Consider the following 18,983-nt stretch of genomic DNA (forward strand, 5'->3'; position numbering starts at 1 on the left):
GCACCATAAATGTGTTACTGTGTAATGGGTTTGTGTTTATTCTTCTATTGCATCCTTCCCCAGTTACACTTTTTTTACTGTCTGTATTGAATGATGAATTACAACAAAACTAGTTCATTAAGTGAGCCTGTATCTTTCTTCCAGAAAGTTGTTTCGTGAAATAAGTTGTAGGGAAAAATGAAAATACATTCAATTTCGTCATCAAATTCCTTAATGGATGCCTCTGTCATATTTGCAAAAGGAGAGACTGGCATTACTTTTAAACCTTTTCTCACCTCCTGTGAGAAGAGGAAGGGAATGAAAATGGCAGGTGTTCATATTATGTTAAAACTGTAGTATGGCAGAATAATAGCTCCATGTGAGCTCCTACTCTTTATATTGTGCAGAAGTTTTTGCCATAAGAGTGCTACACAGAATCAGGTAAACAGCATAATTTACACATCTGATTTGAATAATGTGCTGTTAAAATGTCCCATGGTTCTTGCTACTTGTTAGCAGCCAACAAGTGCAATCTAATTGGAAATCCAAAATAGTTTGGTTGCGTTACTGATACTTGGACAAATTTTGCATTTGTTTTTGATCAAAAGTCAGTCAGTTTACCTAGCCGATCTATATCTTTACACCTTATGGGAACATATGTGGTTCTCAGCCTGTGGGAAGACTTTTGATTTACCGATGGCCCTAGCAGTCTGGTCCCTTCAATCCCACAAACCAACCAACAAACCAAGACTTTTGATTTGACACCAGTACAACAACTTTTGTGCCTGTTTTGGTACTTAGTTTATTAGGAATCTACTCATTTGAGTACACCTTGTTGCCCACATTTTAATCACGAAAAAATCTGAGATGGTCATCAGGATTCTAATGCAGGACCTCCATTTTAGCAATGAGTCATGCTAAACCTTAGACACCTTAGACACCATAGACAACCCAGTCACCCTATAACATCTATCACCTATTAACTCACTTTGCTGTTCCATTTTCAAGTGGTGAACAGGAGAAACAATTGTCAGTTAAGTTTCTGTATGAGCTTGAATTTCTCTGACTCTACTGCCATGATCTTGCAAGATACGTGTCTAAAGTGTGTTACTCAGCAAGATACTGTTATGGGTTTTATCTCGTTTCGTGATTTCTCACGCACGTTGTTACTCGAACACCATTCCTACTCCTCTGATATTTGGGTTAGTGGATGTGTTTATGTCTGTGTGGATATCTGTATTTGAGACTTCTGTCTGGAGATGAGTAGTACTACTAAAAACTGCAATCACAATAAATAAAAAATTATTTTACAGCTGTAAGTGGAACCTACCATGTTTACTAATTACACAGATGCTGTGGACCCTGTAGTATCCTGCCCACGTGTCTAATATAGGGTGCCTAGGAAGCTGTTTTCTTGGGTTGCTAGACAACAGTTCAAGTAAATCGTATTAATGGAGTTTATTACAGTAAGTTAAATTACAGTACTTAACTTTGCATGTTCACAGAGTTGTGTCGTAAGCAAACGGCGACATGCAGATAATCAATGTCCTTCGGTATATACTATTTCAATGCAAGCAAAACAAAAGAGTTCATAAGTCACTGCTGTAGTGTTTGTATGACGGCTTGTCTTCCACTGTCACGTGACTAGGTGGAGCAGTACTTATATTCTCTTTGCCTAGATGCTGCTCCTGTCTTGTTGTCATAAATCAGCATGCTATTGACTGATGTCATCTCACAGCCCTCTCTGCTTTTCCGTCCTTTATCATTGTCATGCCGGAACAGACCCATACCACACTAAATGTGTTGCTGTTGAATAAAAGCTGAAGCAATGAATTAAAATTTGTGCCACAGTCAGGACTTGAACCTGACCCTCCTGATTACTAGGCAGATGTGCTAACCATTACACCACTGTAGCATTGTGGCTACCACAGCTGCATTGACTATCTAAGCTCTCCGATGTTGGAATTGCACCTCAGCCTTGTATGTTATGGGGAAATCCTGCCTCTACATCAAGCATATGTGATCTATGTTGGATGGGGTGAGGCTGTGCTCAGCCTTTAGGAACCCAAGGGCAGTATTCAATGGAAAAATGTATATTCATGAAGTATTAAGACATCTTTCATGTTTACAACCCAGCCATTATTAGGACACATCATAGGTTCTCGAGTCCACTCTCAATTTTTTGATTAAATTACATATTGTGCCAACACCCTGGACTCGAATTCGGGAGGACAATGGTTGAAACCCGCGTCCGGCCATCCTGATTTAGGTTTTCTGTGATTTCCCTAAATTGCATCAGGCAAATGCCAGACTTGTTCCTTTCTCTAATCCAATGAGACTGATGACGTCATTGTTTGGTCCCCTACCAAAACATATCCACTGTGCAAGAAAATTGTGTGCTATGGGTGCTAGAGCTCCAAACTTCCCATTTGTGCTGAAGAGTGTGCCTGTCACATTGAAGGGGCAATGCCTCCACATGCTAGATAACCCACCAGTGTATCAAGGAGGAAGTTGAATGTAAAGATTGATTCCATTTGTGGCTGTGACAAAATACTCAGAATGGAGAAAACAGTGGAAATAGTACAATAAGTTTGGATATCGAGAGTGAATTTATCCATTCAAATGTGTGCTGACGAAGGTGCCTTCACGGAGGTAGCTGCTCCCTCTGGGGTTGACAGGGGTCAGAACTTGTAGGTCCTCTGTCTCCAGCTTCTTAAAGATTGTGTTGTTGACTCTCAGCTGATCATTTTCAGGTAGACCCTTTTCAGATTTATCTTCTTCTGGCGCCAGCACAGCAGTATGATGGCGGTCGGTAGGCTGATCATGGACACCTTGACCGGTGATATTGCACCATCTACTGCCTGTCAGTGGACCGATTAGCTGCTGGCACAACTATCTGCACTGCTTCGTCATGTGCTCCATCATGCCCATTATTTGATGGAACATGGTCATTAGCACCTTGACCAGGCTACTGATGTCACCTCCTCTTGTGGCATCAGTGTTTGTTGTTGAGTGGTGCCAACGCATTGTGGTCAGCAGTTTCAGCATTGCCACTGTCACAGCCTTCCAGTTCTTTGGTGTCACCCTTGGTCCTCTTCTGCTGGGTGGGCCACCTTGCACTTCAAACTCATACAGTGAGCTGTCATCTACACCTGCAGAGCGCAGTGGTGGTGACCGGTTGCTGTGTCATATCTGCGCCAGCATCGCCTCTCACCTTGCTTGCACCAAGAGGCGTGATTGGGTGCAGTCATCAGATGTCACACCTCCTCCTGTTGCTGGCATGTTGCTTCTGGCAGGGGTGCGGATGGTGGGTTGGGCATGCTGGTGCTGCCTTTTGTGGCACCCTGTATGGTACGCTGCATTTGGTGAGCTATCGTGGCTTCCAGATATTCACAGCCACTGTAGCTCATCACGTGCAGCCCACCACAGTTTGTGCACATTGGTGTAGCTTCTCTTTTGAGTGTGCATTGATTGCTGGAATGATTGCCACACTTTACACAGATGTCAGGCATTGAGTAGTGGTGTGCCATGTGCCTGGCGGCCCCTCTCCGCGACTTCAAGTTCTCGACTGTGAAGGCCATCTTCATTAGCTGTGTGAGGCCGAACAGACCCCAGTTAATGGAGTTGTCTGTATCCCAGCTAGCATTAGCGGCCTATCTTCACCAGTGTTTGCGGGCTTCATCTGTGCCACAGTGTGAATCCTGACCCAAGTCATTCCAATGTCTTCTGGAGGTGATCTAGCTACATAGTCTGTGGGAAGCCCTGGAGTATGGTCCTGATCACCTTCGTGTAGGTGTAGAACGGCAGAGGGTTGTCGGCCACCTCACTCGATATGCTACAGTAGTCTTCACAGTCACACAGATAAAATGTGCACAAGGGTCTTTCCTACAGATTTTGCAGTGAAGTCTTGATTTGTCCACTGCAATATCTGTTGTAGTAACTCAAAGTAGTCACTCCTCACTTGATAGACAATCGGAGGAGGCCTCAGGTGCTTAATTGCTGCAGGTAGTGGGTTAAGGAGTCTCTGGTGAGATGGTAGCATCCTCTGCCACCTCGTGAAGGGCAGCAAAGACACCCCCAGAGCCACTAAGTTGCAACTCGGGGTGGCCGTCTGCCTCTGGAGATTGTGTGCGACTTATTTGTCTGGGTGCAAAAGTAGGCCAGACCAACCTCACTCATCAATGATAATCTTCTGTTTGCATCCCTTGTTGGCACTTGGGATGCTGGCTGCCAACTTCTTCTTCCTTTCACCATCATCAGGTGCTGCATTCGCCAAGCAGGTCAGCTTGTGCTTGTCTTCTCCCCACTTCAGTGGATGGCCTGTTGGTTGGTCATTCTTTCTTCTCCTTTTTCTGCCAGATGTCTTCGAACTCCACCATAATTGCGGTCATGGACTCCTTCTTCAGGCAAAGTCTCGGTGCGCCCTCTGGCGCAGCGGTGTTGTTGGCAGTAGGAGGTGTGGACGCAGTGGCACATGCTTCCATATCCATGGCTTGTTCCATTGTCTTGGCAGAAGTTGACTTACTTGGGGGACCAGATGAGGCAGCTGTCCGAGCAGGAGCAGTTGCCTGCACCTGCTCAGCCATACAGCAGCAATCTGCCATATGTGTCTTCTTGTTAAGCATGCTGCAAAACTCCTCTCACATCCATGACATGCTCTTGCTTCAGCCTCTCAGTGCAGAATGAATTCTGTTCAAATAAGTGTTGTAAGGTGTGGGGTTTTATGAAGCCCAGAACCTTGATGATGGTTTGAATTCTGTAATTTGAAGTTGTTTATCAAAAATGGGGTTGGTGCGCTATGAACGTGCATCTGTGAAAAGGTCTCTGTGTGAAGCACATAACTACAATCATCATCATATCATCATCATCATCATCATCATCATCATATCATCATCATCATCATCATCATCATCAAAATACCTTAGCGAAAGATCTGGCTGGGAACCCAAGAAAATTCTGGTCCTATATAAAAGCACTAGACGGAGGGTTGGGTTGGGTTGGGTTGGGTTGGGTTGGGTTGGGGGAGGAGACCAAACAGCGAGGTCATCAGTCTCATTGGATTAGGGAAGAACAGGGAAGGAAGTCGGCTGTGTCCTTTCAAAGGAATCATCCTGGCATTTGCCTAAACCGATTTAGGGAAATCACAGAAAACCTAAATCAGGATGGCTGGATGCAGGATGGAACCGTTGTCCTCCAGAATGAGAGACCAGTGTGCTAGCCACCGCACCAACTTGCTCGGTGCTAGGTGGATCTAAGGCTTACATCCAGTCACTCATTGACCAATCTGGTTTGGCAGTTGAATATAGAAGAACTAAATCTGAAGTTTTAAATTCTGCATTTATGAAATCGTTCATGCAGGAGAATCTTACAAACATACTGTCATTTTACTATCCCACAGAGTCCTGTATGGATGATGTATTAATAGGCATCCCTGGCATAGATAAAAAGCTGAGAGAGTTGAGAACAGAGAAGTTGCCAGGTTGGGATGGAATCCCAGCCCAGTTTTACAAAGAGTACTCTACGGCATTGGCTCCTCACTAGCTTTCATTTATCGTGAATATCTTGCCCAGCGCAAAGTCACAAGCAATTGAAAAAAAGCACAGGTGACTCCTGTATACAGGAAGGGTAAAAGAACACACCTTGAAAATTACAGACCAATATTCTGGTATCGCAGTATGACAGTTTTGATAGCCCGCCAGAAGTCTTTGGCATAGACAACAGCCCCTATAATGTGTGAGCACTGTTTTTGCCGCCACAGTACTATGCGTGGACAGTGCCTGCCGTGCTGGGCTATCTGTGCTTGCAGTGCTCCTATAAAGCCTGCAATGCAGTTGCTCATACTACAGTCATGTTCCGATAGCAATTGTGATTGCACATATGCAGTGATTCCAGCATTGTTCCCATTTTTGGAAGAATGCCTGGAATTTCAGGACCCATTGTGATTCCACTTGGCTGTCTTCAGTTGGGTCAAAAGTCACCCTTTCAATGTGATTTTCATCTTCAGGTAGAAGTCTCACAAGGCTAGGTCTGATAAATAGGTGGGGACCATTACAATCTTTCCACATCTCTGGCTGTTCCTGCCGAACGTTTTTCCTCAGTCACATCTGAACATCGTAGTAAAACTGCCCATTGACAGTCTGACCAGGCAGAACAAACTCCTTATGCATAATTCCTTAAATGTCGAAAAAAGTGATCAGCATTGATTTCATGTTGCAGCGAATTTGTCAAGCTTTTTTCAACTTTGGGGAAGATGATATTTTGCATTGTAATAATTACTGCTTTGTTTCTCATGTGTTATGACTTTGGATAAGAATTTTGGACACTCTTGAACTCTTTGTTGTATCTCAGTGCACATGTGAATCCTGAGATTTCATTGGTCAGAGCTGAGAAGACAAGGGACAATCTTCGCTGCAATTTATCTTGTGTTTAGTTCTTTGGCTGGAATTTGTTGACATGTACTGTACAACAGCCCAAGTCTGTTACAAACATTATGAATTGTGTACCTTTGGTCTTCGTAAATCGCATCATGCGCCTTCATGATCATTTCTGGTGTAGCAGATGTTGACAGTCGATCATAATGTTTACCATCTTCCACAGATTCTCTGCCTTCCTTGAAGCACTTGAACCACACAAATGTTCTTGCTTGTCTTGGTGCACTCTCACCAAATGCCTCTGTCAGCATGCAGTGGGTTTCAGCTGCAACTTCCTTCAACTTAAAACATAATTTCATTCAGGTCCATTGCTCCATCACATTATCCATTTCACAATTCGCAGCAGCACTGAAACATGTCCTGTCACACACCACTACAACTCACAATTGCATGCGCCAAAGATGACAAAACTTTGTGTTGCAGTGTACCTCGAGCCATCTAGTGGCAGACAGTTGTTCTGCTACTGGTTTGACTAGTACAATGAAATTCTTGGCTGTTTTGGGTAGTACCTCTTCTTGCATGAACTGCCTTATAGATATATTCTACCTGGAGATAGCGGTCGTGTGCAGGTGAGGTGTGCATGCTTTTGTGACTGTGTGTGCGTTTTTCCTTTCTGAATAAGGCTTTGACTGGAAGCTTATATGCAACAGTCCTTTTTTGTCATGCCTGCCTGCAACTCAACATGTCATCTTTATGGTGAGTAGCAATCTATTGTTTTCATAATATAGCTGCATTGTCGGATAACTTTCCAGTGTTGAGGACGTTCTCCATCTCAAAAAAGATATTGTCAATATTGCACGAAAGCAACAAAAGTAGAATACAGGCTAGTGAAATGAAGTTCCAGAGGAGCAGGTTGGGTGTAACAAGATGAGACAGATTGCGAAATGTGTATGTGAGGGAAAGACTAAAGGAGGGACCAGTACAGGACAGGATAGAAAAATCAACACTGCAGTGGTATGGACACATGAAGAGAATGGGTGAGGGAAGAATTCCAAAGAGGATGTTTGATCTGCAACTGGAGGGGAAGAGGCCCAGAGGAAGACCAAGGGATAGATGGGTGAAGGGAGTGAAGGAATGTGTGATGCGAAGAGGAGAGAACTGGACGAAGGTGGAAGAGGGGGAATGGTGGAAAGACAGAACACGATGGAGAGGCTTGTGTTCCCGACAGACCCAGCCAGTGGCTGGAAACTGTCCAAGATGATGATGATGATTGTCATTTTTAACAGTGAGCAGTTACTTCCACATTTGTACACAAATATTTGCATAAGTAATAGGTGAAATAAGTGAAAGAGGAAAGTTTTTATTCTTGTAACACATTCAGTTCATCAAGTTATTTATTCATAGAAAATGCAAAGTATGTATACACTTCTCAACTCTCTCTCTTTATTTGCAGGTGTTACATGATACTGGTGTCCATCACTTACGGTTGTTGCATATACTTGGTCGTCTTGCTCTTTTTATGTTTCTTCCCGTATGGGTCTTCACAGACCTGCAGGTGCTTCTACAGGATCAAGTTATTGTAAGTAGCAAGATAGCTTTAAAATTTGTGACTTATAGGAATATTAATTTAATATCTTGCCATATTTTAAGTATTTGTGATGTTTTATTACTTATTTCTCTGCAAGAAAAAGTATATTTAATATTTCTTCATAATGAGATAACATACTGTTATTGCTATAAATGAAATGTGTATTATTCCATCATAAATGAAAAGTAGAATGGGAGTGGTAATAGTTTACATTTCATAATTTTTTATTATTAAGCATTAATGCATTTATCATAATCCCTAAACTGACACATTTGGCAGTCTGGACTGCTCGGTATTACTTTGGATTTAAAATGAAAACTGTAGAATAACTAAATGAATAATATAGCCTATAGCATCGTGTCTGATTTAATAGAAAGTACTGAAAGTGGACAAGGTATCCAATGGTGAAGTTATATTGTGCATTGAGTTTGTGTAAGTCTGACGGTGACAGGGGTGCATTCCCAAGATGACCAGTGGCACCAGTGGCAAAGTTTAAAGATCTTGATTGCTGGGAGATGCTATGTGATGTAAAATTGGAGTTTCTCTACTGCTCAGTGGGAACTGGATCAAGGGTGGCAAGTACTGTCTTAACGTTTATATGGAGGAAAGAATAAATTGCAGAATTTTGGTCTGTATAGTGTGGTCAACTTTCTTGGTCAGCAATGTGTAGTTGTCCAGAGAGGTCAAAGATAATAGATCTACAGTCACTTGCAATACAACATGGAATTATAGACCTCATGTGGAGTGTTGCTGCTGCTGATAGATTGGCAAAATCTGATCATGACTCACCTGTGATGGGAAGAAATAATGTGTTGTTCATAACAAGTGGCTGTGATAAGCCTCTGCAGGTGGTGGCTCCATTGCCATTGCCTTTCAGATGTAAGCAGAATTTGTTGACACAACACTTGATATGTTCTGTAACTCATGATAGTGTAGTTGTCCTGTGTTAATTATTGTTGACAATCTGTCCTTGAGGGGAAAAAAAGAAGAGACCAGTTCGGAACTTGATGTAATACACTGTTTACACAGAACTCATGTACATGAAGAGTGTGTTTCACATCCCTGTCTGACCATCCCCTAAATCAAGTGGACATAGTATGTTTCCCTCACAATCCTTTTTCTGTCCAAAGCTTGTGCTCGGTTTCTGATGACTTCGTAGTTGACACAGTTTTGCACCTTTGTTCCTTTTTTCCACTGGATAAAGACTAAAAACTCCAGATTGGAATTTCAGTGAAATTGTGACTTAGTCATTTTTCTTGTAGGAGATGTCAGTGGGAGGCCAAAGTTACAAACCCAGATTTGAACTTTATCCATGTATTGTGCTGCCTGGAGGGTGATGATGACTGGCATTATTTGATGCGACAGTACATGGAGTTACCTACCATGAATGAGCTTAGCAGGACAGTGGCAAATATTATCTGCTCAAGAGGAATGTCAGCCTTGCCTCAGGGGCATCTCTCTCAGCCTTTTGAATGTCTTGCTTAAAAGTCTAGACCAGGCACTCAACTTTGTCGTTATATTGTGTGTGTACTGCCACTGTTGTTAGGTGTCGTGTGAAGAATTGTCTGAACATTGGTGATCAGTATTGAGGACCATTGTTTGTCATGGTAGCTTATGTCAGCCCCTCAGTGATGGTTTATCCAGAGGGTAGCCTCAGTTGTGGATGACATATGTACAGTGTGTGGGTAGTTGGGCAGTGCGTCCACCACTATAACTCAAACTGGTAAAAAGAATGTGCCCACAAAGTAATGTGAATCCAGCTCTGCAGTTTCCAGGGCATTGGGCAGCAACAAAAGATTGTGATGTCTAATGTTCTGTCACCTCCCACCAGCATGAACAGTGAGTTCAGTGTGCTACTAATCTGTGATCAAGCATAAAGTTCTTCATGCAGGTATCCTCCAGTGGCTGTGGTAGGAGATCCTTCACCCCCCCCCTCCCCCCCCCCCCCTGCAACTTTTACCTTGCAGGGCCTTGATCACTTGTGCTCAGCATATTGATGCAAATTATTTTTGAACAGAAGTGGCAAAGGAAACCTGTGGTGCCATATAGAGTTTGGCAGCGTATTCATATTAGAAGTGCAAGACTTGCTGTACGGGTATGGTTGGGTCCTGCTTGCTTTCCAGTACCACCGTTGCCTCGATGCAGGAAAAGGGTCAATGGTGTTTTGTAGGGTGGTGTCAATATGGTAACAGACCTCTTCATACTGGGTGAAGAATAGGGGAGTGCCCATGAGGAGACATGACAGTGCATCAGTGTTTGTGTGTTTGCTGATTGGTTTGAAGTGAATCTTGAGAGCTATAGATGCTAAGACACAATGTTTGTTGGTGAAAGGTTTTTACATTTATGTTGAGTATGTTGAAGTGTGGCCTAAAATGGCCGGGAAAGACTTACATTCCATTACTAGGTGAATTTTAATTGGTTGAGGTTAAGGTCTAGAACGTTTATGTTATTATTTGGAGCCATATGAATTTAATTGTTGTAGTTAGACAAACTCCCCATTGGGAAACTAGCTGCCAAAACAAAGGGTCTCCCAAGCTTATAGTTTACTAACAGTGCCTCCAAGTGAAGGTTCTGTTTTAATTTTGCATCTACCTGGTCACATGTTAATGTTCAATAAAATGGGGTGAGTGATTGTTGTTTTGTGTGACAGAAACCTGCCATAATGATTTCCTTTTCCTGAAAGGGATTGAAGTTCTTTAAATTTTTTTTACACCTCCAAGGTGTCAATGGTTGCTGAATTCTGATTAGTTATTCCTTCTTTGCTTAAGATGTAGCCTGTAGTCTCTGTGACTAGTGAAGATCCCCTTACAGTTAAAGAGATGTACACAAACAAGAAAATAAAAAATAAAAGAAACACTCAATTCAATGGTTGTATGGTGAACTAAACTTCAGTCCTCCCATATGCGTCTGTCAATGTCTGAACCTCAATGCCACCATACTGGGTACTACAACAACAAAGGCACTGAGTCGTACAAGGAAGCTTACTAATGTTCAGTGCAGTTGAACTGTTATGGAACTTGGTAGCTGAAAGGCAAGATAGTGTAGTGATAGAATGTTAGGTATGATACATGAACAATCATCACTCAGATTAAGTTTTAGCCATCCTGAATCCAGTTTTCCAACAAGCATGTGGCAGATTCTGTCTAAACACTATCAAATGTGAAGATACTTTCTCCATTCACTTTACTTATCGTTACAGTAAGGAATATTCTTGCTGTCATTTTCTGAGATGAACATAAAAGAGAATGACAGTAGGATGGTCTTTTCTAGGAAAAGCTTTTTTTTGACTCAGTACATGTTACATTAGTTATTCACATGACTTTCTCCTGGTTTTTTTTAGGAAATAGGGTTAAGAAGTTTCATGTGTTAAAGAAACTGAAAATAATTAAAAGTATTTGTTTGTTATGACTTCAGACAGGATCAGATTTTAGTTCAGCTTTCTTGAAACATTGACTGATGAGAAATAATACCAACATGAATAAACAGATGGAAGTAACCTGTATTCTTTGAATATACAATCAAAAATAAATAATTTGATTCTCTGCCTAGAGTGGTGCAGAGGAACTCGTTCTTCAGAGTGATAGCACCTATACATTAGGAAGGTTACCATAGAAAAACCTAAGTACTTGAGTTATGCAGCCATTCTTCCAGGTCCCCATGATAGCTCTTGTGATTCCTGTTTCCACCTGTAATGGTGTAATATTCTTTCTGCGTATGCCGTATGTTGCACATAAACTAAGTTACGCATGTTTCAAAATTGGACACTTTCTCATCCTGTACAAGACCTATTTCTTTGATTCAACCAATCACTGTGGCACATTCGTAAAACACTGGACTCACATTCGAGAGAATGGTGGTTCAAATCCCCTTCTGACCATCCAGATTTAGTTTTTCTGCAACTTTTCTAAACAACTTGAGGAAAATGTCTAGATGTTTCCTTTGGAAGGGACGCAGCTAATTCCCTTCTCAAATGTAACATGTTCACCATCTCTAACTACCTTGCCTTTGATGGGAGGTTAAGTCCTAATCTTTCTTCCTTGGGAATGATATGAAATGGAACAACCTTCTGCATCAGTAGTAAGAGAAGCAAAACATCAGACTATATTTCATTGCATAAAGTCTGATTGGTTGAAGGTTCTCTGTTTTGAGTAACTTCTTAAAAATACTTTGGCTACCAATACTTGAGGATTAGTATTTAGTCTGGAGTCATCAGCTGAAAAAATTGAAACCTTCTGAGAGGACTGGGGTATTTTGTGATGCATAGTAGAGCTAGCATAAGTATATTAGTAAATGAAGAATTTGCTTTCTAGAGAGGTATCATACAACATCTGAAGACATGGTTTTTAAATTTTGAAAGCAGGCATATCAGATTTTTTTTAATATATAAACAGCAGACCGACAAATGAAGTGAATATTTCATCATGTTAGGTGATCCCACTCTTTAACCCCATGATGGCTGCAGCACATGTCAAAACTGTAATGAACAAGTTTAATATCAATGTGTACTTTGTCTAATGTTGTTTGTATTGCCATTATTATAGCCTGAAGATGAGGATTGTACCTTGAAACATGTTGCTTTATTAAATAAGGAAGTTAAGAAACATTCATGATTTGTAGTGGTCTCTGAAAAACTTTTTCACATCATACAAACCACAGGATGATGAGTAAAACATATGTTGGCACAATGACTGGAGAGAAAAAAAAAAAAAGCTTTTCCAAATATAACTTGTTACATTGCTTGCAGTGGAGATTAAGCAGATGATGTGAAAGAAGTTTTGGTGTATGCTGAGGAAGACTTATATCACTATGTAGTGCTGTTACTGTTTACAGACGTTACTATATCAGGAATTGTAGCAAAATGCAAGAAGGCCTACTGAGGATCAACATTTGATTTAATGGCTGTCAGTTGACTCTCATCACAAACAAATGTAACATATTGTGTGTAAATAGATGGCTAGACCAATTACTGAAGCAGTAGATTCCATAATATATATGAAGTTTGCATCCCGAGTAGTTAACAGGACTAACGACATAAAACTAGTTACTGCAAAATTGCAGATTTAGCAATAGATCTGCTCTACATCACAGAGGAATATTGCTAAAATGGCATTAATACATATTTCAGTAAGAGTTATCTCACAAAATAATCATGAATATCCAATCAAAGAAATTTGAGCTTATACATAGATTTTTCACAGTTACTGTCAGATGGCTCAGAATGGGGGTTCAGATGTAAATCTGTTTAAGTATTATGAAATTATTTAATGTATTGTGTGTAGGTATTATCTTTGCAGTAATATTTGACTGTAGTTCTTGACACAATTGGAAGCAGTCACACAATAAAGTCAGTGAAATGAGTCATAACCTCTTTGGTCTTTTAAGACTGTTAAAGGGAGAGTTAATTCTGATTCTGATACATTTAAAGGAGGTGAATGTCGCTGTGAAAATAAGTATACAAATGAAAAAATGATACAGGTATTTGTACTTTGTTGCAGATCAATGGAGATAACACAACTGTCCTCTCTCTGTTGTTCATCGATGGAGTTCTAAACTGGTTACAGAACATCATAGCTTTCAGTGTTTTATCACTTGTTACTCCTCTGACATACGCTGTAGCAAGTGCCTCCAAGCGCATTTTTGTCATTGCATCATCTCTGTTTGTGTTGGGCAACCCAGTCACACTGACAAATGTTTTTGGCATGATGATGGCTATATTTGGTGTTTTGTTTTACAATAAGGTAAGTTGATTGCATGCTGTTTTCTAGATAAAGGCTCAAATTCAACTATGATGCTGGAACTTTTTGTATATCAATGAAAAAGTATTTGTTGTATATGTGAGATACTGCTTAGGGGCTATTATGTTGTTGTGTGCATTGATTAAAAGTTTTTTTTTAAATGTAATTCATTGAATGAAAACAGTAGACAATTTTTTTCAAAGCTGTGGTCACTGGATTTGATGTTTTATACTGCTTGATTTTCTGTTTTAACCATGTGGTGCAGCTGTCCACTGCAAAGCCAAAGAAGCAACATTAATAGGTGTCCACTGCAGTGGACAAGTGCGCCATGGGGTTAAAATATGTGACCGCACTTAATTCTTGCTTTTCATGTAATATGTACTACCTATGATTAAAAATATCTTTGAAGCAGAGTTAATAACCCAGCTTGCAGAGTGATGCTGGCTTGCAGGGATTCGTGAAATCTGTATTAAGTGTGCTGTTTTTTGAAGTGAACTCATCATACAACCATGTTCTTAAAAAATTTAGTGCAGATTCTATTGAGTGCGGCAACTGTAACTTCTGCACTCATGCACCGACAGTTAACCACATACAGAAAGTTTGAGCACACATTGATGAAAATCAGCTAGATAGTAACCAAGAAGGAACCCACAAATTCGACATGAAATCACTCCCACGAGCAGGAGGGTGTCGGCCAGGAAGAGAGCATCTGGCGGGGTGCCCCCTGCTGCTGCTGAGACTGAGAACAGCAATGAACAAGATGCTCAACCTGCTGGTCTATGCCTGGCCAGTACATTTTGTGCCAGGTAAGCAGTTTTGTGCATGAGGACTCCCCAGTGACCTTCATGCAGAAGCAGTAGTATCATGAGGCACAAAGTTTCTGGCAGATCCTCCCGGGGAGACCACTCATCTGTAGTGAAGAGGATAACACTGTCCACTAGGATGAGCTGATGGCAAAGGTGAAAAACTGGCGCAACAGATTGGAGTCCTGACCAGGAATGTGGTCAGGCAAGCCATGTTGGATGTACCACTGCAGCTGTTGAAAGATAGTGTCCTTCATCATCACTGCAGCCACACAGGTCACTGTGATAGGGAAAGTGTACACTGCCTGTCAATCCTCTTCATCCAAATGGAAACACAAGACCTAACCTTCATCGAACTTCGAGTCAGGTCCCGTTGGGAGGTGGAAAAGTGCATCCATGTTGGAGTGTTGTGTGCTATTTCAGAACTGAATATTGTAATGGTATCTTCTGAGAAAATGTGCCCAGCATTGACACGAAAGTGATCGGATGTTCCGAGCACTCTGTGTGTCTATGAACCAGGATAGCCCTCTGGCCCCTTTCAGAGGCACCAGTCACCACCACCAGTTGTTTATCTGGTTCAAGTGTGGCAAGACATGGGGCTGCTTCAAAGTTTTGAAAGCCTGTTCACAAGCTTCTGGCTGGACAAACGAGATGCCCTTCAAATGCAGTTTGTATAGCAGGTGCGCAGTCGATGCAACATCCAGGCTGGACTTGCTTAATATGTGATCTTCCTCAAGAAAGATGGGAGCTCCTTGACATTCTCAGTATAAGGAAGCGTGATGGTGGATTCGACAAGTGTCTGTGTGGGCTGTGTGGGTTGAAAACTGTTGCAGGATATAAAGTACCCTAGGTATTCCACTGACAGTTGGAAAAAAACTGATTCCTCAAGGTTGCATTTGAGGCTAGCAGACTGGAGGTTGTGAAACAGCCACTGCAAGTTTGGTAAGTGTTCTACCCGTGTGGACCCATCACTGTAATGTAGTCTAGATAATTTATGCATCCAGGGATATCCTGCAGCAGTTGTTCAAGGAATCTTTGAAAAATAGCAGGGGCACTAGCTATGGTGAAAACTAAATTTTTGACCCTGTACAACCCATGTGGTGTGTTTACTAAGAGGACTTTATATGATTATTGATCCAGAAGTAGTTGTAAGCAAGCTTCGGAGAGACTGGTTTTTGAAAAATGCTGTCCTTCCATGAGTACAGAGGAAAGTGTGTTGTGTTTGAGAATGATATATATTTGCTGTCTTGACTCGGAATTGATTGTAACTTTAAAATCTCCACACAGGCACAGTTTTCCCAATGGCTTTTTTGTGATAACTAATGGTGTCGCCCACTCCCTGGCAAACACAGGTTCAATGAATCCAAAGCTATCGACCAGTGTAGTTCATTTTTGATGGCATCTCACAATGCATGGGACATGGGTTGTACACAGAAAAAGTGGGGGTGCACTGATATGTGTGATAGAGTTCCTCGCTTTGCCAAGACCCCTTAGAGAAGATCTCCAAAAACTCCATATTGATGACATCCAATTATTGAAATGGTATTAGTTCCGACACCAGGTGGGTGGAGTCCTCGATGATGAAGTCGGAATCTGAAAGGTATTGAAGCTGAAAAGATTATCTGTATCTGTGCTGTAAACCACAAGGAAGGTGAGGTGGCATACAACCTGTTTGTATAATGCCACAATCATGATTTGTTCTTTAAGTGTAATATTTTGCATTTTATATGTCACCAAGCAGCGAGCTGTGGATTCCAGGGTGGGTGCTCCGAGCTGGAGATATATTTCATAGCTTAACAGGGATGCAGAGGTGACTGTATTGATCTTTAGCTGAACTTGTTTGTCACACAAAGTGAGTGTGATGGACAGTATCTGTGGGAGCACTCCCAGGTTTGAGGATTAGGACAAAATCATATTAATATCCATTTATTTAAAGCACGACAGGCTGATGCAAGGTTCCTTGCTTCCGGTAGACCTCACACGGTGCCTATCTATTTGGGCAGTTGTCTCAGACTTGTTTTGAAAAACATTCCAGGCACAACAGAAACAAGTGCTGATGGAGGGGCAAAATCGCTTTCCTTGTTTACAGGACTGAGCTGTAGGGCAACGGTGTTTGCTCTCTGTGGTTGCCGCATTTGCTACTTCAACTAGGCAAGAGTCCTCTTCCAGTTCTAAAGTGATGGCTGCCACCCTCCCCTCAAAATTTAACCAGCTGCCCAGGGGCTGGGAAACTCTGAAGGATTTGACTCATTTTAAAAAGTCCTCCAAAGAAGGATCTTCAAATTGTAGAGATTTCTGATGCACTTCCTTATCCAGAGCTCCCTGAATAATATTGTCCCAAATAATCACTACAGCATAAGATCCCTTATGTACATAAGTCACAAAACAGCATTTCTGGCTGAGTCTGTGCAGTTCAGTCACCCACGCACAGGGTGATTGGTTAGGTTGTTTACAACACTGATAAAACACAACACAGGATGCTATGAAATGGCAGTGACAGTTAAAGTGGGTGTATAACCAAGCACACATTTCATCAGAGGTCAGATGTGCATTCTGTGAGAGGAGCCCATTTGCATAAAAGCTGATACAGGTACATAATAGGCAAGATCCATGACAGGAAAAGGTATTTGGTCACAGCTGGATCTGTTACCTGGAATGTTGTAGGATGTATTTCTCGTATGCCTCCATCTCCTCCACTGACTCTTATAATGAAAACAGCAGCGGATTCATTGTAAACTGCTGGGAGAGCAATGCGGACAACAAGGCCTGCTGACATTTGTGTCCCTCTTAACTCCTGTTGGAGAGAATGGTGGAGCACAACCTCCCTTGACACATCCAGTGAGGTAGCCTTGGGTGCATGGTCCATGGTTGTGAAACGAACACGAAAAATGTCCACAATTATTGCATAACACACAACATAAGAACACATTGCCACTTCTAGAACAAGTATATTTTCTGATCACAACTACCAGGTTTAACAAGAAGTACAATGTTTGGGGGTGCCATGTGGCTTGACATTTGCAAACAGTTCAGTAACAAAGTGAATTGCACATGGAGCCAGAGCAGAATGAGGGCAAGTTTTGGGTGGCATTCACCTACATAGACATGTGCGGTAGGTGGCAATGAATGCGTCTCCGCAATCGTCGTACGCTGTCACTCAGCTGCTGTGTCTCCTCGTAGTGACCAAGTAGTAGTCCGGTGGGTTGCCACAGGTATGATGATGATCTTTTTGGCAGATAAATTATATCATTGAAACAGTTCGAGAAAATTTCATTTTTAATATAATCTGACAAATCACAGTTACAAAAAGTCTCTTAAAAAAAAAAAAGGGGGGTCATCGGATGCTGAGGGTCATCTCCTACTCAAGTAAATGCGGTATTTTTCCCAAGACTGAATACTAATATATTTAATTTGTTTAGAATTTTCCCTCTATATTTTCAGTATCCTCCATGCTTCTGAGTGTGTTCCGTCCCCCCCCCCCCCTTCCCCCCCAAGTAACATTATCAGCTTTATTACAAGTCTTTTCCCAAGCCATATTTTTTGCTGCTGTCACCATTCTTCTACTTTTTGGTTTTTACGCTCTCAATTCTGACTTGTCCTGAATATTTTTTGTATTTTGACATTTTAAATATTTTTCTTTATTTGGTACCTCTTTTGCTGCAGCACAGGAAGCCAGGATCTGTTTATCTTGAGACTTTCTTCTTTCTTGTTGAAGTTATTCCTGAAACAGAAGCCAACTGGCAGTGTGTCAACAAGTGGTCATGAAAGCATTAACAATTGTGTATGTCATAATTATTTAAAAGGGAAAAACCACACACACACACACACACACACACACACACACACACACACACACACACAGAAATGTATCATTTGTAAGAGTTCAAATTTTATTTTACAGGAGAAATGAGAAGTTAATGGATGCTTTCAATTATACTAACTGAAAAATCATTATCATTTTTCTATGTGAAGAAAGTTTCGATGGACAGTTTATATAAAACAAAATGAATTATGGGATTTTAAGCTGAAACTATCCATTATTCATTTTTCTCAAATGTTTTCTGCGCCTATTTATTTTCTTTAATGTTTGTCCCAGCTGCATTTGATATTCTATTTCTATGAGCATCGCTGATCTTTTTCCCCCCACAGGCTTATGTAGCAAGATTTGCCTGTAGTATCTCACCATCTTCTGTTCTGTCAGTGTGGTGTTTTCTTTGTGCTCTGTAATAGGAGATGACCATATTTATATAAAACATTCAATTACCGCATGAATGTCACCATTTCTGATGTGTTGCAGTATGGACACCTCCAAAATATTTCTCAGGAATCTCGCTGCTCTAACATCTGCTGAAAGAGTACAGTTCTCATTTCCATTAAGTAGCACAGGCAATGCCATTCTCCTGTAAAATTTAATTCTCATTTCTTTGGGAAATTATGGTGGATTTGCCACGTGTGTTATTACTTAAATACTTGCCTTAAGTTGTTATCTTCACATTCGTAGCTGCAA

At 41.3% G+C, this 18,983-nt stretch overlaps 1 protein-coding gene and 1 non-coding gene across 2 annotated transcripts in view; one reads left to right on the top strand and one right to left on the bottom strand.

Annotated features, from left to right (window-relative positions):
* LOC126184732 (solute carrier family 35 member E1 homolog) overlaps positions 1–18,983 on the top strand; it is a 63,782-nt gene that overhangs the window by 22,920 nt on the left and 21,879 nt on the right. Inside the window, exons 4-5 of the mRNA XM_049927269.1 lie at positions 7,804–7,929; positions 13,434–13,676. Of these exons, the coding sequence (XP_049783226.1) occupies positions 7,804–7,929; positions 13,434–13,676 (369 nt within the window). The remainder of the gene's footprint in view (positions 1–7,803; positions 7,930–13,433; positions 13,677–18,983) is intronic.
* On the bottom strand, positions 1,823–1,894 carry Trnat-agu (transfer RNA threonine (anticodon AGU)). Its single transcript has one exon. It is a non-coding gene; the product is annotated as a tRNA-Thr (tRNA).

The sequence above is a fragment of the Schistocerca cancellata genome, chromosome 4, assembly GCF_023864275.1.
Source record: "Schistocerca cancellata isolate TAMUIC-IGC-003103 chromosome 4, iqSchCanc2.1, whole genome shotgun sequence".
Classification (NCBI taxonomy): Eukaryota; Metazoa; Arthropoda; class Insecta; order Orthoptera; family Acrididae; genus Schistocerca; species Schistocerca cancellata.